At 33.2% G+C, this 23,109-nt stretch overlaps 2 protein-coding genes across 2 annotated transcripts; one reads left to right on the forward strand and one right to left on the reverse strand.

Moving 5' to 3' along the window:
- Positions 1 to 1,023: 1,023 nt before the first annotated feature.
- On the reverse strand, positions 1,024 to 13,395 carry LOC125818360 (ABC transporter G family member 28). The gene is made up of 14 exons (XM_049497882.1): positions 12,961 to 13,395; positions 11,914 to 11,990; positions 11,293 to 11,559; positions 10,900 to 10,963; positions 10,663 to 10,809; positions 10,432 to 10,466; positions 9,717 to 9,790; positions 7,947 to 8,836; positions 7,162 to 7,458; positions 3,533 to 4,012; positions 2,790 to 2,938; positions 2,243 to 2,532; positions 2,015 to 2,145; positions 1,024 to 1,501 (listed from the first exon to the last, which is right to left on the reverse strand). The coding sequence occupies exons 1-14, from the start codon at positions 13,383 to 13,385 to the stop codon at positions 1,345 to 1,347; spliced, it is 3,483 nt and encodes a 1,160-aa protein (XP_049353839.1). The 5' UTR covers positions 13,386 to 13,395; the 3' UTR covers positions 1,024 to 1,344.
- A 2,216-nt stretch (positions 13,396 to 15,611) lies between these two features.
- On the forward strand, positions 15,612 to 16,247 carry LOC125818324 (agamous-like MADS-box protein AGL62). Its single transcript, XM_049497861.1, has one exon. The coding sequence runs from the start codon at positions 15,612 to 15,614 to the stop codon at positions 16,245 to 16,247; it is 636 nt and encodes a 211-aa protein (XP_049353818.1).
- The last annotated feature ends 6,862 nt before the right edge of the window (positions 16,248 to 23,109 follow it).

Consider the following 23,109-nt stretch of genomic DNA (forward strand, 5'->3'; position numbering starts at 1 on the left):
GTGGGTGGGGGGGGGGGCTGGTTAGGAGGTGGGTGGGGGGGTCAAGGGTAGGATGAAAAAATGAAATTTTGAAGTTGAGAATATTTTTTAAAAACAAACTTAAATTTTTTTTTGGGGGGGGGGGGGGGGGGGGTTAGGGGTGGGTGGGTGGGGGGCTGGGTAGGACGTGGGTGGGGGTCTAGGGTAGGGTGAAAAAATGAAATTTGAATTTGTAAATATTTTTTAAAAACAAACTCAATTTTTCTTTGGGGGTGGAGGTGGGGGGGGGGGGGGGGGTGACCGGAGAAGGGGGTGGGTGATCGAGGATCAGGATGAAAAAATAAAAATTTGAAGTTGAAAATATTTTTTAAGAACAAACTTAAATTTTTTTTTCTTTTTGAAGGGGGTTGGGGGCTGATAGGGGGGTTGATGTGGGGGGGCGGGGGGCGAGGGTAGTGGGTGTGGGGTAAAAAAATAAAAAAATGAAATTAGAAATATATTTTAAAAACAATTTTAAATATTTTTTTGGGAAGGGGTGGGGGTAGGGGTGAGGGTGGGATAAAAAAATTGAATTTAAAAACAAGCTTTAAAATTTTTTTTTATTTTTTTTCGGGGGGTGGGGTGGGGGGGGATTGGTTGGGGGTTGTTTGAGGGTAGGGACAAAATAAATTAATTTTTTCAACAAAAAAATAATTGTAATTTGAAGTTGGAAGAGACTTTTGGAAAATGTTTTCCTTAAGTTTAGAAGGGAAGTCATTTTCCTTAAATTTGAGGAAAATGAGTTGATTTGGAAAATATTTTCCAAAATATTTAGCCCAACCAAACATGAGAAAATTGGAAAACATCACACCCATACTGTCTACTTATGCTGTCAACAAGTTGGCATTATCACATTTGGCTGTATAACCATTTACATAATTTGACATTAATATCCTGATCTTTATCAACTTTTGGGTATACCCTTCAATTTATGAAGTGTATTCTCAGTCATATCCTTGTCAACATCATGAAGACAAGACATACATTCTCGGTTATTTCTCTCGAGTTCAAGGCTACATCACGAGGCTCAGGAACCAGGTAGCATCAATCTCCTAGAGGAACTACTGTTGGCACATATTACACTTGATTTTTCACCTATAGATGAAATAATCATTTAACCTGTTTAATTGACTCCTGCTGCTATATACCATCTGTTTCGAGTAATTTACATTTTTGGCAAGAATCATATCAAGGTTATGTACAATAATCTTCACAAGGGACCCAACTTTTTGAGGCTTCCCAACATTTTCGTCATGGTTTTGAGTCTGTAAACTGACTTTTGTCCTTGTATACCAAGTGATGACGCAAGACAGCAACAAACAAGACTTATTTTTTCTGGAAAGTTATCAATAAGAAAAATGCTACACAGCGACTGATAGCACCGAGAAGGATGAGTTTTAGTAAGCAAGGGTACCAATGATCAAGTGCATAGCCCCTTTTCCTTAGTACACCACATCTTGTGATCAGCCACACCCCAGAGTACCTAAAGGCCGGGAAAATGAAAATGAAGAGAAACAAAAAGAATTAAAATTTACCCTGGAATGAATGTTCAACATATAACTTCTTAAATCCCAAAATATGAGGTGCACTTGATGTTCAACAATTGATGGTTAATGATTAGGGTAGACGGCTAGTAGTAGGTAGCTTCACATTTTGCTTAGTATTTTTTTTAAAAATTATTTCTGTATTTCTCATTCCTAGTTTTCTATTACTATTTGTGTCTCGTATGCTTTGGTTTTCTTACTGTCCTGTTATTGTTACTGCTTATGTTTCCATAAATGCAGTGATTATGCTTTCCTTGAGGTGAGGGTCTATTGGGAACAACCTCTCTAACTGCACAAGATAGGGGTAAGCTCAGCGTACACTCCACACTCTTGAGGCACCACTTGTTGTATTAAACTGGGTATGTTTGTTCTAAATTTCAGCAAGTATTTGTTAGCAAGGTTAGCCGTAATGCAAGAGGAATTTAGACATAATGGAGAAGGATTCACCAGACCTTTTAGCATTTGCAATAACGAATGCTTCCAAGGCCCACTTTGAATAGATATAATCTCCTACTTTCCCCGTGAATGAGCTACTGTCCTTGCTTGCTATGAGGGTCAAAACAACTGGTAGCAACACCGACCACTGAAAGACAGATTAGTTTGTTAGTAGAGAATCATGGCACTAGAGAATAACGGTTGGAGTTGATACGTATTGCATGATCAAAGTTCTGAGTACACACCAGTTGAGCTTGACCAGGTTCAAAGTAGATGGCAAGTGCATAAGCTATCCCGGTAACACAATATACAACACAGAGCAAGACGAGATAATTATCCAAAATCGATGATCTTGGATTGTTGAAGAAGTAGAACATTGACAGATAAACTGCAGGCTTTATAATTGTATTGATATGGTCAACTGTATCCTTAGCCATAAAATATGCCAAACCGCTCATGCCAGATGCACTCTCTCTCCAGTAATGTAATTTATCTAGAGAAAATGATCTCAAAGCCGCAATCTTTGTGAGAAGAGCTGGAAAACATTTTTGAAGATTAGAACTAAGGTAATGAAGATATATGGAAGAGAATTTTCCCAAGTCCTTTTCTGAAATGCTTTGCTTCTTTGAGATATTAACAGTAAGGAGGGTGAAAGACAACAACTGCAATTTAAAATTGAGAATTTTTTCTTCTAAATTTGCAAATAAAAATAACGAACTGTCTTTAAGTCATCAATTCGCTGAATAAAGATTAAACTGAAGTATATACACTGTTCTGAGGTTTTGAACTTACGAACTGCAATGACGGTGTAAAGGTACCCCATGAATCCAAAGGTTTCATCACTCACTTCAGCAAGTGTTCCCAAACAGAGTCCAGCAAGTAATAGAATAAGAAAATCAACTGCTTGTATCCTGGCTTCACGCAATCGCTGCTTGCCGACCCTGACAATATGAAGTATCATAGATGTCAACCATCAAAACAAATGCAAACTCAAAAACATTTCTAAATCAAATAAAAGAACTGGGCACACATTTTTCCTCATGAACTGTCACATGAATACTTCCCCCTAAATGTCCTTAGAAGCTTCTCAGTTGGTCATGCTACCTAATTGCTTTATCGTGGTTCTAATAAAAATTTACTCCCTTCTATAGTCTAACTATATAAAAGAAAAAGTATACACATCTTGAACAATAATTAGAAGGTATACAACTGAAAAGGAGAAACTTATATATTCACATGCATCTTGAACAATAATAAGAAGGTATACAACAACAACAAACCTAGTATAGTCCCAAAAGCGAGGTATGGGGCGGGTGGAGTATATGCAAACCTTACCACTACCTCAATGATGTAGAGAGACTGTTTCTGAAAGACCCTCAGCTCGAGTAGCGAACACCACAAAACAATACAGAAGTAGAGCAGCTAACAGAACAATACAAAAGTAAAGATGACATAGAAAATAATAAGGAAAACATATCATAACATACCAAAGAATAATTACTACAAGTATACAAGGAGAGAAATATTATTATTACCTTCCAAGGAAATACTTGTATTGAAGCAAAACACCAGGGGTTTTCCGATTGGACAAGTCCGTCCATGCCAAAAAGTTGAATCGAATGCGGTCCTTCTTCTGTTCAACATTGGATTTAACATCTGCCCACAGGTCTGCAGATTGTTCAGAGGAAACAGTTGCAGGACTTGTTAAATCAGCTGAATTGTCTCCAACCGAAGATGCTCTTGATCCAGAAGATTCTAGCATGTCTGGTGGTATGGGGTAACCATTATGAAGCATCCATCTGAGGGGAAGATCTTTATAGCTCAATCCTGTGCTTGGGAGTTTATAAATTCCTTCTAAAATATCAATGAAATGATCAGGAGGATTAACGCGATCAGGTACAGTTATTCCAATGCCTGCAAAGTACTCTTCAACTGTCTTTACTGGTCCATGATATACTGTAAGGCCACCCTTGGCTAGAAGTATCAAATCATCAAACATTCTGAACAAAGTATAGCTGCAAAAGGATTGTAAGAGATTTGGTTGGTTATTTCAGAAAAGATAATTTTCCTTAATAGTATATTACATAGAACCAAAATGAGACTTTGTCAACATCCCAAATGTGGTTGTTTTCCTTCCATATCGGTTTGGTTCAGCCAATCTTCAGTACAATCCTTTATTCTGGAGATCCTCTTCTAAGGTTCGAATTTGATTCACAAATTTCATCAACTTCTTGTCCCTCATTCTTAAGTTCTCTAATTGTCCCTCACATCCTATAACTTTGCAGGTTGAATAAAGGTCTTGTTTTCACTTCTCACACGTGGTAAGTTCTCTCCGCGGAGTTTGAAGGCATGATTCTCAAATATTGTTTAAAATTTTCAAAAGGATCTCTTGACTTACTTAAATTAACTATTACACATGAGTATTTATATGTATTCTTCAATATGCACCTATTTTGTACATGTATCATACAAGCATCTAATAATTCATGCATCCACAAATATACGGTACTTCATTTACACATTTAAACCCAAAAGTTCTATTATCATTCAAATTTCAATACAAAGTTCAATCTTCAGCAAATCTAGCTATGAAGTATGTTACTCCCTCCGTTTTATTTGATGTGTCCTAGTTTGACTAGGCACGAAGTTTAAAAATATAATGGAACTTTTGAATTCTGTGGTCTTAAAGGTGAGTATAACATGCCAAAAGTACTGTGATATTAAATAAGACATGTCATTCCACTAAGGGAGTGTCATTAATAGTAAAATGTTAAATAAGCCATGTCATTCCTCTGAGGGAGTGTCATTAATAGTAAAATGAGAATATTGGAATTAAAAGCTTCCGAACAACTAAATAAGAAAGGTGGCATTCTCAATGAATATACACACTAAAAAGGAAAGTAAGACACCTAAATTGGAAACGGAGGGAGTTATGTTACTTCTAACCTTCCATGGACAAGAAACCCAAGAATTTTTGAAGCTGAGAACCGGAGTCAAAAGTTTTTCTGAAACAAAATGCTGTGTAAGCAGAGCAAAAAGAGGTCCTGAGTTTGAGTTGCATTGCCATTTAGACTTCCACGAACTTGGTCCCAAAAGATGAATCAAGTATGCATTTGAGATACAGTGTTTGAATCAATAGAGAACCTATCTGTGACATCTTGCAATTTGAAATCACTATGAAGAAGCTTGAAATTGGAAACAGTCATTTTTGGGAAGAAATCAAAATCTGGAAATTTAGTTTAGTATGGAAAAAAATGAGTTTTTGGTCAACTTCAAACAGTCATAACTCCTAGCTCAGGATGAGTTAGGTGTATTTCCAGTTATGTTTGCAAATCCCTTGGAATGAGCTTTCCAACGCCGCCGATTTTGCTCGATTCCAAGTTCGTATGAGTGAGTTATTCCCTTTGGAAGTTGGGTTGTTGGCCTAGGAAAGTTCACCCGAATTTGTAAGGGTATTTTGGTCTTTTCCCTAACCATTTCTTTTGGTTATATTAAGGGTCCCAGCTGATTTTAAATCAGTATTTCCTTTTAAAAAGTGAGTGTTAAGGTTGTGAGTGAAGAGGAGAAAGAGAAGGAAGCTAAGTTCGTCGAGATCGTCGTGGATTTCGTCGGGGGTGATCCCTATTAAGGTATGTGAGATCATAGTGTTGGGTTGGTTCATTCCCCCACACGCCAAACTCATTTTACTTTCCGAGAAAAAGATTGGTTGTGTTTGTTGAATTCTTGTGGTTGTGTTGAAATTACTTGTTGATTTGGTACATGTTTCCGGATGGAATTCCGAGTTGAATCTATTGTATAGTAAGGGTTTTAATGATCCCAAGTGTTTGGGGAAAGAACCTTTGAAGTTATGAGGGTTTAGAGTTGGAAAGATGAAGGAGAAAAGTCGGGCAGCTTCCATGAAACCAGTCCGCGTCGCGGACTTGTTCCCTCTGTGAACAAAAATCTGCTCCGCGTCGCGGACAGGACGCGGACTCCATTGTTTCAAAATTTAATTTCGCAACTTTTCTTAAGTTTAGCTGTCCTAAATCATTCCTAAGCATCATGAAGTCTTTCCAAACACAAATCATAATCCTTGAATCCTTAATTCAATTCAAGGAAAGTTAGGATCAAAGTCAAGTGAAGTTAGAGTCAAGTCTAGAAGTTAAGAAGTAAGTCCAAGCAAGTTTTTAAAGTTTTTTTTCAAGAGTCTTTACTAAACGTCTAAACTTCGTTTTAAGGCTCAAGTTTCAAGCAAAGTAAAGAGTATGGAGTTGAGTTCTTTTTCTCAAGAGTTACTAGGGAACTATGTATTCCCCAAAGAAGTTTATAAATGTTTTTACATTTAAGTAAGAAAGGAACTATGTTTTCCAAGAGAGCCTTTGGGCTAAGCTTTGAGTAATTATCTCAAAATAAAGAAAGATGTATTTAAAACACTTATGAGCTAAAGTATTTTGGGAGTAGTATTGAGCACCGAATTGGGGACGCGAGTTTATATTAACTCAACTCTCCATAAGAACCATGTAGCCAAACATGGGACTTAACGGGTCATTCTTTTTAGATGATCACGTAAGATTAAGCTAGTGGATCCACTAAGTTAGGTAAGGTCCTATATCACGGCAAGGTATAGGATGGTCCTTGGGCAACGTGAGGTAAAACATTGTATCATCACTAGGGCTCATAGTGGTGGTTGTCGGTTAAAGAATCTCCCACTAAAGTTATATTACTTTTATATAAGTAAAGTTGAGTTGGTTGTTGTTTACACTGTTTTACAAGCTTTATATATATTGCATGTGTCTTATTGCTTTATATTGAGTTAGGTTTCCGCTGAGTTAAGAAAGCCAGGCCAAGGGTTCGCTTGGGGCCAGCAATGGTCTTCGAGTGCCGGTCCCGCCCTGGGTGTAGGCTCGGGGCGTGACACTATCATTATTTGTTGTTCTTAGAATTAGGGTTTCAATTTCCACATTTCGAAATTGCACCAATTATGCTGGAGGAAAAACTACTTAAATTTTTTTATGGTTATAATCCTGCATGTTTCGTGATTGCAATATGTTCACTGAGTGCGAGGATAAACAAAAAGATATTGCAATTGATAAAAGTCAATATGATAACCACCAGGGAATGCAGATGGAAGAAGATGAATAGAGTAAGACCAAAAAACTTGAGAGTCTATCATTCGTAACATCACCTTGGTTGGTGCACCACCATGCATACATTTACTCCTTCAAGAGCTTCACGACGGGTTGCTCTGAGCAACAGTTGAGATGAAGAGCTATCCAAACCAGAAGTGGGTTCATCTAAGATTAACAAAGAAGGTTCCATAACCATTTCCAGCCCAACATTGACTCTCTTCCTCTGACCCCCAGAGATGCCTCGCTTTTCCACTGTCCCCACAATAGAATCTCTCACAGGTTGCAATCCCAAGGACTCTATGACTCTTTCAACAACTAAAACCTTTTCAGGTTTAGGCAAATCAGCTGCCAACCTGGAAGAGTGATTCAACAAAGAAGAGTAGACTAGCATCAGATGAATATAGTATCAAAAAACAGCAAGCTAACAAGTGAAAGCAGTAGCAAAAGGCAAACTAACTTCCTTTTGGATAATATAACCTGGTCATATCTCTGCCTAGTTTGTGTTTGACAATAATAGACGGCACAGAGATTTCAGACCCTCACATGAATACTTTGAAAATCCATTGACAAGTATCAGACAGTGGTTTCTGACAATAATAGGTAGGCATGTAGCACTCCAGAATAAGAAGGAAAATAAATGCATGACCTTTCCAATCAACAAACAACTGGAACCAGTCACCACCAAAATGTAGAGTGTAGACTGATGGTTGAAGTCATGAAACTTATGATGCAAAAGAATGACATACTAATGTTACCAGTTTCAAAAAGAAAAGAAAATGCCATGCAGAAAAGATATTATATGAATGCATAGATTCGTACTAACAGAACTACAATAGCATACCTGCACCGAGCACTAAACCAAAGATTCTCCTCCACAGTTAAATTTCCGTGTACTATGTCGTCTTGAGGTACAAAGCCAATGATTTTCTTGTATGATTGCATCGGTTCATTCTTCCCATTTATGAGAATCACACCATTCATGGTACACCCAGCAGCCTTCCCAGTCAATGCAGAAAGAAATGTTGTCTTTCCAGCACCAGATGGACCCATAACAGCAGAAACACGGCCAGGTGATAATTTTCCTGATACACACCTCAATAGATGCTTGTTTTTCCCCTTCAAAGTAAGTGTCAAATCTTTGAAACACACCTCAATGGGAGGTCTAGTTCTAATCTCAATATCACTTGCCATTGAGATTACACCAGAAAATGTCAAATTCTTATTCTGCTCCTGCATAGCTTTTTCTTTCTCAATTTGACCATATGCATATTTAAAGATTTGGCTCTTGGTTTGCAACTTTTCAGCCTTAGGCTTTTTCATATTTTTGTCCCCAATCTCAATATTGAAACCATCATGACTATCAGGATCTTCTTCAAGCTCTTGCACCATCTTTGTGAGGTTGGTTTGCTTTTTAGCTTTGGCGTGAGACATACCTAAGGGCAAGGGGGGTAAGGCAGCTTCTGAACGAGATCTAGCGTGACTAGGAGCCTTATGCGGATCCTGTTGACTTACATATTTCTTCCGGGAGAATGTCCTTGACAATTGAGATTGTAGACCAGTTGCATGCTTGCGAGCAATCTCTTTAGCAGATTTCCATTTCTCACGTGCCTGTACATTCTCCCTTGCACTTTTTGCTGCGCGTTCTCTGGACTTTGCATATTTTCTCTCCCTGCTGCTCAGCACTTGGTCAGAACAGTTGTATATAATGACAAGTATAAGTGTAATTCCACCCTATTAGAAATGGAAACCGCAGTCACATGTCACACTTCAGTAAAATATAAATCTTAGCCCAATTAGATAATAAAATATGCATGTTTGTAGATGAAGCATGCCGAGTTTACATAAGTCATATCTATTATATGCCTCTATGAAACACAAAACAAGTGTATAAGTCAGGAAAGATGGGAAGTCTTTTCAGATTAAAGGAGCACTTGTAAACTCATGCATGACATAGTTCAGTTGACATACTTATAGAACTTTCACATTTTGAATCTCTAACAGGCATCCATTGCAAGTGTATCAGATGTTTCAGCAAATGCAGCATGAATATGATTATTACAAGGAAACATGGACATTAGATTTGACGTTCATTGTTGATAATTAGCAATGTCAAACTTACTCCTCAGTGATCAATTGAGAACTCCAAGAAATGAAGTTAATTAAATTAGAAAACTTCAAATGAAAAGAAGAAGCAAGTTATCGGAGAAGCTTGTTGGTTAGTTGTGACTTGTTACAGATGAAAATCAAACGACAAGGAAATGTAAAATGCTATATCTTGTGTGATCGGTCCTTCTTTTGGGTTCAATTATGCTATTTATGCAGCCATTATTCTCCTGTTATCAGAAAAAGAGGAGTAGAAGTTACGTCCAGACTAATCCCTCCCATTTCCACCTCCTTCGGTAAGGAAATAGCAGAAGACAAATCTATTCTTTTGCAGGTTCATTTCTGTTCTTTCTGGCATGAATTACTCACTTTCCTTCTCCCACTTCAAACCTAAAAAAATTAAGCCATACTAGCTAACACGCCAGGAGCATTATGACATTATCTCAAAAGTAAAACCTTATATAGACAATCAATATTTGTACAGCATAGGAGTGAGGAGATAACTTACAAAAAACATAATACCATAAGCTGTGATATTTTGATTATCTGATTGTGATTCACAAATAGCTAATTTATAGCAGCCTGCATGTCCATAATTATAGATAAATACTTGATGATGATGGCAATGTTAGACCAGAAAATATTTCCAGAAATAGAAATCGAGAGGTACATGCAATTAGTTGTTTCTTAATATAACTTTTCATCTTGTGGTATGATCTTCAAGTTACAATTTCACATATTCTGTAGCATGACAACTATATGATGTCTCATCTCATAAAAAAGAATTCAAGGAAATTTTTCTCTTAGTAGAGAAGAATGTGAGGCACATCCCGCCACCAAAATAACAATCTTGGTAAGGTGGATGTCCAATATGCTCATATCTTTATACGTCCTGCTCATTTCTAGTAATAACTATTGGATATCCGATCCATCTTACATATTTTAACAGTTCTAGTAGCCTAGGCAAAGAAAATAATTGGATATGACAGCAAGCAGAGTTTGCATTATTAGTATTCTTTTTTGTATTTCACTTGGAACCTCACAAGCTGCTATGACACACCAAGGAAATTTCTTTTTTTCAAGTGTATCTTTCTTTTTCCTTCTGTATTTTTTCTTTTGAAGTATGGTACAAGTGTGACAACACAACCAAACAGGCATTTTATGAAGCAACACAGAACCTAATACAGAGACAAAACAGACTATCACATGAGATGAGGACTTACTTGTTTGAGATGTAGAACCAGTTCTACAGTAATGCCTGGAAAAGCATAAACAAACAGTATGATAAGAGAATGGATTAGCATGAGCTTCTAATATGAGCCGAGTTAAACAGAAGTAACATTTTGTTATTTGCTGCCTAAACAAGGAGGGGGGAGGGGGGGGGGGGGGGGGGAGAAGAGAAGAGAAAGCATGGTAAGATGCATGTTTTCCGGTTTTGGGATAAATATAAATACCCTTTATTGCAAGGAATCTTTAGTGCAGTAGTTGGACAGTAAAATCCCGCTGAACAAAACAGTTCAGTAGTACTCATAACATCAGCCCAGACATCTGCTCCACCGCAACTATGATTTGCCTGCCCTGGAGGAGGTTGATAACGGTACCTTCACATTTTGAGGCAGGAAATATTAGTTGAAGGATGCAAAAGAATCTGGTCAAGTAAGAATAAGAACTCCAAAGATTGTGAAACTTACGGTTCACATGCACCAGAGTCATCATTGAGATCTGAAATAGGGCAATATGCACCTAATGGGCAGGCTTCAATCGGAAAATAGGAGAATAAACAAACATAAAACAGATATAGATTAAAAAGAACAACCATAAAATTATGCCAAAGGTGCAACTTATGATTGTTTGTCAGATAAGCAAATTCATCACTTTAAAATTTTGTAAAGATCACCTCAAATACAATAAGATAAATAGAAACAATGTCTTGATATCAAGCAATTCTGAAATGATAGAAAACACTATCTCTTGATAGTAAGCAACTCTGAGATGTTGTTTGGTCCAAATTGTTTGAGCATGTCTACTTCAGATAGTGGTCATGGTTTGAATGACTTAAAGCAAATATTCTTGAAGATACTTACGTATCATGCAGGTGAGACCACGAGGACAGAAAAAACCTTCACAACAAGGATGACAATCAAGAATTCTAGGTGGCATTTCCTTTGCATCTTTAAGGCGAACCAGATTATCTCCAACACTACAAGCCCATCCTGGCTCGCATCCAGGAGCCCATGATGATAGATTACAATTCTTGTTAGGTTTCAGGTTACCTCTTCCACCGCCTTGCGTTAAAAGTTGAGAAAAGAACTTTACCTCTGCTGCTGTACACAAGCGCTTTAGTACATCACCTATTCGACCACCGAAGACGTCGTGAATATGAAAATAAAGACAATAGAACAATTAGTAGATAGCTCCACAGAGTGATCTTACCATGTCAATGGTATTAGAAGCAATCAAATCTTAATTGCAGTACTTGTGGAAATTAACTATTGATCACCACAAAAGTGAACTTGCTAATCGAATGTTTAGCAACCAAAGGAACTCATATTATTATCTTATCAGAATAAGTAAGGCTACATACCACATTTTTTGATAAGTTCCTGAATTTTCATGATGCAGAACGTATAGAACATTATGAATTAGACCAGCAAACTTCGAACTAGAAAATATACAGCCTCAGAATCTTATCCAGCAGTTGGTACCTTTTGTCTGATTAATGCATGCTGTCAAAAAATCTGTGTTTTCGGTGAAATTAAAAGCTGCGTTCCACTCAGCATCCCTACAAAACGATCAGCATACATCAACTGAAAACTAGCTTTCAAAGTTCTTTAGGATGAATTAACAAAGCCAACACTATAACAACTAAAGTGAAATAAAACTTAGGAAAAGCTTTTGCGAATTGGATTAATGACATAGGAATTGAAGAATATACTTTCCTACAGCAAGATAAGAGACGGTTTTCGAGACAATTTATCAATTATGAAACAATTTAAGAATAAAGTACTACTAAGATAGTAAGAATACAACCACCAAGACTTAAAGTCTAATAGTACGTGTAGGTATTATTATGGGTTCAATTCTTACTGTCTCCCTTCTAATGCATCAAATCGTAGTAGGTTGACTACAAGAATCTTCAGTATCCATGTAATTCTATTTAACCTGCCATGTAATCCAATATTCAATGATTTAGGTTTTGTAACACTAATAAGGGTTGTTCTGGTTACTGGTCAGAGATGTATGGATTAGTTAGGCAAAATTTAGTTATCCAATCTTCTATCTTGCATGAATAATACATAGATTCCCTCGTAACTTATACATGTATTAGTTATGCAGGACTGTAAACTCGTAACCAAACACCATACTTGGTGTGCTGAATTTTATACCTAGCAACTAAAATGAGTACTACTTATGCTTACTTCAATACATGAATAATTCACTTCCTAATCAGCAACCAAACGACCCTTAAATCCTTGGCATTTTCTAATAACATAACAAATTATAACTAGATTAATAGACTTTTACCTAACGAATATTAGACTTAAAAGTAAGTCTACTACAAGTCATGTTCATTAATTGAGCTAATAGGCTTGTGATTCCCTTGCAAAATTCGTGAATTTTCTGTGTAATTCCCCACTGCTTTAAAGCAAATGCATTCAACCAATCTATCATAACGACGTTGAATCGGCACAAAAATTGAAAAATAAAATAAAATCATGCATGCTGAAGAGAAATCGAGAAAATGAGCTTACACATCATCGATGCAGAACTTCAATTCATTGGTAACGGCAGGATCAAACAAGGAAGTGAAATTGCTAAAACTGCTATAAAGGACCTGCGCCAATAGCGGCTTCGAACCAGGATTACCGCTCTGCTGCAGCTGCTGCTGCTGTGCAGCGATTTGATTCACCGAGATGATGAAAAAACCCAAAAAAATTACGAAGATTCGAACAGAGGCATTGTTTTCTGCCATTTCTGACTGCACATTTTCATCAAGGACCATCACAAGTGTGTGGATTTTGCAGCTGATAATGAGAAGTTTAATTTTGGGATGAAATTGGAGAGGAAATAGTGGGAGAAAGCTAGGGTTTGGGGGCATGGAAGAAGAAAAATGGTGATTTCTCGGAGGGAAGAAATGGCGGGGAGAGCAAGTAGGAGAAGAGGAGAGAGATGACATGCATTTTGTATTTGGGCCGTTAGATTACGCAACCGTATTTTGAAACCAAATATCAAAATTTATACTCTTAGGGGTCGTTTGGTTTGAATATGAGTTATGATGGGATAAGTTATGTTGGGATAAGTTATGTTGGGATTAGTTATGATGGGATAAGTTGTCCTGGGATTATTTCTTATTGAGTGTTTGGTTTGTTATATTCAAAATAATATATATTGATAAATTTTAAGAACAAGTTGTTTGTTTACAAAATTACCCTTCACTTTATTTAAACTTTTTAAATTTTTCTTTGTGAGCTTTAGTTATTCATTTTTTAAAATAAAACTTTTATTTTTTTTAACTTAAATATTTTTGTTTATGTATTCCCATGATAAGTACCATGTGTATTTAAAAATATAACTTTTTTCTTATTTAGCTTAAAAATAGAACTTTCCTCTTAAGTTTATTAAAGAGAAGAAAATTTATGAGAAATCAAAATAAAATAAACATAAGAATTAGTCAAATAAATTCATAAATAAAAATTATATTTATATAGTATAATTTTTTAATAGAAAAATATGTATAATTATCATAAAAATAAGGAGTAGTAAATATTATTATACATGGTATTAAAAAAAATGTAAATATACATAAATGTAAAAAATGATATATAAAAAGGATTTAAAGGGACATATTTGTCATTTACCTATTCTATCTCGGGATAAGTTATCCCGGGATTACTATACCACCCATGGGGAGGGATAACTTATCCCGGTACTAATTATTAATCCCGGGATAAGTTATCCCGGACTTGCCAACCAAACAACATAATTTTTTTTTTATCCCATCACTATTTCCTTATCCCATCACTATTATTTCTAATCCCTCACACCAAACGAGCCCTTATTATTATAGGGAAAATTACCCGACAAAGCAAACATACATATATCATGTATTTTTATCCGAAATAGCTAGAGTTTCAAAAAATTATTAATACATAGCTAGAGTTATTAGATTAATCGATTTCAGGTCAAATAAGAAGAATCAGAGGATTCCACCTTTGGAATATAGGTTTTATTTGTTTCTCTTTGTATTGCTGATGCAGAACCAACAAATACAAAATATATAGAACAAATCGATACACTGCTACAGAGTGAACTGATACATTGATACAAAGTGAATCTATAAGTTGTTAATTAGGGTGTGTTTGGTATGAAGGAAAATGTTTTCCTGAAAAACAAGTTGATTTTTGACTTCTTTTCTCATGTTTGGTTGGTGAGTAGAAAATATTTTTCGGAAAAGATTTTAAGTGTTTGATTTATGAATGATTTTTTTTTTTGAGAAATATCTTATTTTTACTAGGGTAGAAAATAATTTTTGAAATTGAAAATATTTTTTAAAAACAAACTTAAATTTTTTTGGGGGTGGGGTGCGGGGGGGGGGGGGGGTGGGTTGAGGGTAGGGGTGAAAAATTGAAATTTTGAAGTTGAAAATATTTTTTAAAAACAAACTTAAATTTTTTTGGGGGGGATGGGGGCTGGTAGGGGTTGGGTGGGGTGGGGGGTCGAGGGTTGGGGTGAAAAAATAAAATTTTAAAGTTGAAAATACTTTTTAAAAACAAATATATAAGTGTAGGATAAAATTCGAAAGCAATTTATATATTATTTTCTGTACTGTTACGATTTTCTTTCAGTTGTCATAAGTTACAAATATATATATATATATATTACGAGTTACAAACACTCTAGAATACATACAAATAACACAAATAAATATTTTCATACTGTGAAAGCTATAAGTGGAAGGTCCTTTATTAAGCATGACTACATTAGGAAATATATATAATTGAACAAGAGCACATTTAGAAAATATATAAATACAATAAAAAATATTTATCTAGAAAATTATCATCAATTTACATATTAACTTACTAAAACATATGTCACAAAAGAAGAACACAATAAAAACTTCTTCAATAATTGAATAACATAAATCTAATTAGGAAAATATACAAATACTATTTTTACAGATTAACAATGATACAATTAAACATAAAAAGAAATTTAATTAATATTATGATTTTCGTTCAAATCCTGCCTAATAAGGAATCATCATAAATATTTTTACTTTCTTGTTATTTTGTGTTCATTTTTTGTCAAATAATATGATGATTATGTTGCTATAAATACTTGGTTAGAACAGAAAACCAACATCGCATTTTCCCAACATTTTCAATTCAGAAATTTAGCCATGAGAAGACTTAATGGCCGCAGAAGAATTACAATCGCGAGGGTACAAAATTCAAGAAATAGACAAGTCACATTCTCAAAACGACGTAATGGCCTGTTTAAAAAGGCAAGTGAGCTATGTACTTTATGTGGTGCTTATGTTGCTGTTGTGATTTTTTCTTCTAGAAACAAAATATACTCATGTGGACATCCTTCCGTCGAATTTATTGTGGATAAATTTCTTGGAGAGAATCCTCAACCCGATACTGATGCTTCTAACCCTGACACTGATTCTCCTAACCCCGACACTGATGCTCCTAACCCCATCGTTGTAACTCATCAAAATGCCCATGTTGATGAGATCAATAAAAAACTAAACAAATTGGAGAATTCACTCAAAAGAGAAAAGAAATATGGAGAAGCTCTTCAAGCATTAAGGAATGAACTTCCATATGAAAAACTCGACTTTCTTAACCTTACAAAATTGAGTGAGGCTTTGGAAGCTGCAGATGAAGAAGTTGAAAGAGTAGCCAGCCAACTTAGGGAGGGTAATATTGAATTTCCATATCAAATCATTGGAAGTGCCCTTGCTCCTTTAAGAGTTGAGGAAAACATTTTGTCCGATCCCGATGAAGGATCATCTGGATCCCATGAATAGATTTGTTTTGCTTTATTTAAAATTCAATAACTTGATTATGCACTTATAGAGTTAAGTTTGTCATGTTTATTATTATGTTTGGTCTATTTATGATTTTAATGTTTACCTATGAATATGTTTATCATGTAATGGGATGGACTTTTATTTAGTATTTCTTTCATTTCAATTTCTTTGTCTTGCCTTTTTTAGTCATTTTAAAAAGAATGTCTTTTTTTCATTTTTGTCAACTCTTAATTTCTACTTTTCATATGTCGGGTATAAAACCACAAGAATAAAGAACATTTTGTTACATTTCACATATTTATAAGTCTTTTTATTTTCTCAAGTTTCATGTCAAGTCAAAATCAGATACATAAATTGAAATGGAAGGGGCATGTAGTAATTTGTCATTAGAAATTGATGTATAAGTGTTGAAAAAATAAGTAGTAAGAGGATATGAATAAGAGTATCACGTGTATCTATTTCTACATATGATAATCAATGCTACTTTATTATGATTGGTAAAGCAAGACTTACCTCTTCACTTCTACTTATTCAAATTGATTTTTTATCATTTTTATTGTTTGTAAAAAAACACTAAACATATTGTCTAGTGATATATATTAGTAAGAAAATTAGATTGTTTTTATTGTTATGATATTTTTTCATATGTTTTACGAGTTTACAAATGTTCGAGAAGACATATAAATAACATACAATTATAAATGGAAGTGCTTAATTTTTTTTGTACATTAATATAAATTAGACAATAAGTATTTCCATATTGTGAAAGCTAATAATGGAAAGTCTTTTATTGAGCATGGCTATATTAGAAAATATACATAGTTGAACAAGAGCAAATTTAGAAAATATATGAATATAATTAAAAATTATTTACCTAAAAATTTATCATCAATTTACATATTAAATTCCTAAAACATATGTCACAAAAGAATGACACAATAAAACGTTTTCAATAACATAAATCTAACTAGAAAAATATGCCGTTTGTAATTACTATCTTTATGGATTAACAATGATACATAATAAAAGGAAATATGTCAACTTTTACTTTCTATTTGAAGTGTTTTAAATATTTTTATATATTATATTTCACTAATTATGTATTGAAGGGAAATTTTTCTGACTGCAGAAAAAATTATATATTTGTTTATTAAAAATGATTTGAAGTACTGCTAATTCTATGAAATTTAGTATCTAAAATAAAGTAACATTTGGTATGTATCATAAATGAATCTGCTTACTACGTGAATTATAAATATCACAATTTGTATATTTTTATTATTCTTTGATATAATTAATGAGAATATATTTTGAAGTGTAAAATTTTGTGTGTATATATCTTTTAAGTGTAAAAATTATAGATGTAAGAAATTTGATGTGAAAAGTAATATAAATTGTACAATATGCAATTGTTTACAGATAGAAAGAACAAGCATGAATGAAAAAATTCAGTAACTTATACAAATTAATGCAAAAATAAAAATTTCATGCAAAAGAAGTAGGAATAAGTTTCACTTAATTGATTTCTTGCCGCAAAATTAGATAGATGATGTTGGGAATGAGTGCATACAGTATTCATAAATTATACATTGTTTGAATTGTTATTACGTATTGTTTCATAATGTATCATATCAAATTCAAATATCTAGAGATTGGATAAAAGAAGACACAAATTTTGTTGTATCATTTTAAAAATTTATAATGAATTATAAAGTGTATGATTCCGCATTTGTTTTGATTGTTAGACTTTTGTTTGGAGTTTATGGGAACTCCTTATTTTTTTCCTTAGCATTTAAACTTGCTTCCATAACTTTAAATGCCTTAGTTTGATTTAGTTGTGTAGTTTTATGGTTAGTTGGGTTGTAGTAATGGTTCTCTCACCGGAGGATTATCATGGGTGCCAATCACAATGTTCTAGGTCGTGACTGGAGAAAGGTTCAAAACTTTACTTAAAAGTTATGAGGTATCACATAAATTCTCCAAGCATTAAGGACGAAACTTTCAAATCATGAATTCAACTTTTGATTTCATAAGATTTCTCCCTTATAACAATTGCAAAATAAAAGGAAATATGTCAACTTTAACTTTCTTTTTGAAGTGTCTGAAATATTTTTTAAAGATTGTATTTTCACTAATTGTTTATTGGAAGGACAATTTTCTGGCTTTTAAAAAATAAAATATTATATTCTTTTGTCTTACAGAAAATAATTTAAACTACTGCAAATTCTATGAAATTTAGTATCTAAAATGAAGCAACTTTTAGTATGTATCATACATGAATTATAATGATATTCGTATATTCTTATTAATCTTTGTTATGATTAACGAGAATATATAACAAATTTTTGAAATGTAAAGTTTCACGTGTATATATATTTTTTTTTTTGTGTAAAAGATTTGATGTGAAAGTAATTTAAATTGTTCAACATGAAGATGTGGATAAAGAAAATAAATGTCAATGAAAAAAGTTAGCAACTTATACAAATTAATGCAAAAACAAAAATATCATGCAAAAGAGTGTAGGGGTGAGTTCCACTAAAGTGGTTGAAGTCACAAAGTTAGATAGATTATGTTGCGAGAATGGAGTGCATACAATCTTCTCAATTTACACATTGTTTGGATGGTTATTACATAGTATTTCATAATGTATCGCATCATATTTAAATAACTGGTGGTTAGATAAAAAAGAAACAAATTTTATTGTATCATTTTAAAATCTTATAATAAATTATACAGTGTAGGAGAAAATTCGAAAGCAGTTTATATATTATTTTTTGTACTGTTACGATTTTCTTTCACTTGTCATAAGTTACAACTATATATTACGAGTTACAAACACTCTAGATACATACAAATAACACAAATAAATATTTTCATACTGTGAAATCTATAAGTGGAAGGTCTTTTATTAAGCATGTCTACATTAGGAAATATATATAATTGAACAAGAGCACATTTAGAAAATATATAAATACAATAAAAAATATTTATCTAGAAAATTATCATCAATTTACATATTAACTTACTAAAACATATGTCACAAAAGAAGAACACAATAAAAACTTCTTCAATAATTGAATAACATAAATCTAATTAGGAAAATATACAAATACTATTTTTACAGATTAACAATGATACAATTAAACATAAAAAGAAATTTAATTAATATTATGATTTTCGTTCAAATCCTGCCTAATAAGGAATCATCATAAATATTTTTACTTTCTTGTTATTTTGTGTTCATTTTTTGTCAAATAATATGATGATTATGTCGCTATAAATACTTGGTTAGAACAGAAAACCAACATCGCATTTTCCCAACATTTTCAATTCAGAAATTTAGCCATGAGAAGACTTAATGGCCACAGAAGAATTACAATCGCGAGGGTGCAAAATTCAAGAAATAGACAAGTCACGTTCTCAAAACGACGTAATGGCCTGTTTAAAAAGGCAAGTGAGCTATGTACTTTATGTGGTGCTTATGTTGTTGTTGTGATTTTTTCTTCTAGAAATAAAATATACTCATGTGGACATCCTTCCGTTGAATTTATTGTGGATAAATTTCTTGGAGAGAATCCTTAACCCGATACTGATGCTTCTAACCCCGACACTGATTCTCCTAACCCCGACACTGATGCTCCTAAGCCCATCGTTGTAACTCATCAAAATGCCCATGTTGATGAGATCAATAAAAAACTAAACAAATTGGAGAATTCACTCAAAAGAGAAAAGAAATATGGAGAAGCTCTTCAAGCATTAAGGAATGAACTTCCATATGAAAAACTCGACTTTCTTAACCTTACAAAATTGAGTGAGGCTTTGGAAGCTGCAGATGAAGAAGTTGAAAGAGTAGCCAGCCAACTTAGGGAGGGTAATATTGAATTTCCATATCAAATCATTGGAAGTGCCCTTGCTCCTTTAAGAGTTGAGGAAAACATTTTGTCCGATCCCGATGAAGGGTCATCTGGATCCCATGAATAGATTTGTTTTGCTTTATTTAAAATTCAATAACTTGATTATGCACTTATAGAGTTAAGTTTGTCATGTTTATTATTATGTTTGGTCTATTTATGATTTTAATGTTTACCTATGAATATGTTTATCATGGAATGGGATGGACTTTTATTTAGTATTTCTTTCATTTCAATTTCTTTGTCTTGCCTTTTTTAGTCATTTTAAAAAGAATGTCTTTTTTTCATTTTTGTCAACTCTTAATTTCTACTTTTCATATGTCGGGTATAAAACCACAAGAATAAAGAACATTTTGTTACATTTCACATATTTATAAGTCTTTTTATTTTCTCAAGTTTCATGTCAAGTCAAAATCAGATACATAAATTAAAATGGAAGGGGCATGTAGTAATTTGTCATTAGAAATTGATGTATAAGTGTTGAAAAAATAAGTAGTAAGAGGATATGAATAAGAGTATCACGTGTATCTATTTCTACATATGATAATCAATGCTACTTTATTATGATTGGTAAAGCAAGACTTACCTCTTCACTTCTACTTATTCAAATTGATTTTTTATCATTTTTATTGTTTGTAAAAAGACACTAAACATATTGTCTAGTGATATATATTAGTAAGAAAATTAGATTGTTTTTATTGTTATGATATTTTTTCATATGTTTTACGAGTTTACAAATGTTCGAGAAGACATATAAATAACATACAATTATAAATGGAAGTGCTTAATTTTTTTTGTACATTAATATAAATTAGACAATAAGTATTTCCATATTGTGAAAGCTAATAATGGAAAGTCTTTTATTGAGCATGACTATATTAGAAAATATACATAGTTGAACAAGAGCAAATTTAAATACCTTAGTTTGATTTAGTTGTGTAGTTTTATGGTTGGTTGGATTGTAGTAATGGTTCTCCCACTGGAGGGTTATCGTGGGTGTCAATCACAATGGTTTAAGTCGTGACAGGAGAAAAGTTCAAAACTTAACTTAAAAGTTATGAGGTATTACATAAATTCTCCAAGCATTAAGGACGAAACTTTCAAATCATGAATTCAACTTTTGATTTCATAAGATTTCTCCCTTATAACAATTGCAAAATAAAAGGAAATATGTCAACTTTAACTTTCTATTTAAAGTGTGAAATATTTTTTAAAGATTGTATTTTCACTAATTGTTTATTGGAAGGACAATTTTCTGGCTTTTAAAAAATAAAATATTATATTCTTTTGTCTTACAGAAAATAATTTAAACTACTGCAAATTCTATGAAATTTAGTATCTAAAATAAAGCAACTTTTAGTATGTATCATACATGAATTATAATGATATTTGTATATTCTTATTAATCTTTGTTATGATTAGCGAGAATATATAACAATTTTTTGAAATGTAAAGTTTCACGTGTATATATATATTTTTGTGTGTAAAAGATTTGATGTGAAAGTAATTTAAATTGTTCAACATGTAGATGTGGATAAAGAAAATAAATGTCAATGAAAAAAGTTAGCAACTTATTGAAATTAATGCAAAAATAAAAATATCATGCAAAAGAGGTAGGGGTGAGCTCCACTAAAGTGGTTCAAGTCACAAAGTTAGATAGATTATGTTGCGAGAATGGAGTGCATACAATCTTCTCAATTTACACATTGTTTGGATGGTTATTACATATTATTTCATAATGTATCGCATCATATTTAAATATCTGGTGGTTAGATAAAAAAGAAACAAATTTTATTTTATCGTTTTAAAATCTTATAATAAATTATAAAGTGTAGGAGAAAATTCGAAAGCAGTTTATATATTATTTTTCTGTACCATTACGATTTTTCACTTGTCATAAGTTACAAATATATATTACGATAATATTTTATTGTATCATTTTAGCGGGCACTTGCAGGCGCTATTGCGAGATGAACACGAATATAGCGGGGCCACTATAGAGAGGTTAGTCGGGATTTTATGGAAAAAAAGTTTCAAAATCTCCTATTTTCTGCAAAATTGTTCTTGAAATTGAGAGGGGTGAATTAGGTCTTTACTCAATTGTCCACCAAATTTGTCGGTAAAGATAAGTTCATTACTCTCATATCTTTTAAATTGATTCTAAAGCCTTGAAATCTAGGACATTACTATTGTAGGAGGAGTTTGACTTGATTTAATGGTGGGAAAATTCATGGGTTTGATAGAATGATCATAAATAGGTTTGGCGTTAGGATTTGATTATAATCAAGGTATTATTAGGTAATTTTTGATTGATTGTTGCATGTGTTTATTATTTTAGACCCAGAACAAGTCAAGGTATTGGACAAAGGGAAATCTTGAGTTTTTTTTAGAGTTTTAAGAGTCTTGATTCGAGGTAGGTGATGGTTGTATGTTCTCCAATTTATGTATGTATTCATGTATATTATTTTATAGTATCACTTGTGCTATGCATGTTGGGGAAAACGTAAGGAAAGATATGAAATGACTTCATGTTGATGATCTCATGCAATGAACCTGTTTTTGTTATTTGTGGTTTCAAGTATTATTGTTCATTGTGATTGTGCATGTTGTTGTGATTACTTATTGGCTCGGGTACTACCCCAATACAGGAATACTAACGTTTAACTCGGGTTCCATACCTGTTATGAATATTAACACTGATTAGCTCAGGTACCACACCAATACACTAACAATTTGTGTATAGATTCCATGAGAAGACCAAGTATATGTCTTCGTGGTTCCATGAAAGAATCAGGTTTGTAATTGCGATCATGTGGAACATGTTCCTGGTATTGGTGATTCAAGATATTGTGACCGGGATATGTTCATAGTTGTTATTATATGAATTGGTCTGTGTTTACAATGTTGTACTTATCTATTTACATTCATAGTTTGGAACTGGTCATGTG

The sequence above is a fragment of the Solanum verrucosum genome, unplaced genomic scaffold (genome assembly GCF_900185275.1).
Source record: "Solanum verrucosum unplaced genomic scaffold, falcon-dt-bn FXZP01000253.1, whole genome shotgun sequence".
NCBI classification, from domain to species: Eukaryota; Viridiplantae; Streptophyta; class Magnoliopsida; order Solanales; family Solanaceae; genus Solanum; species Solanum verrucosum.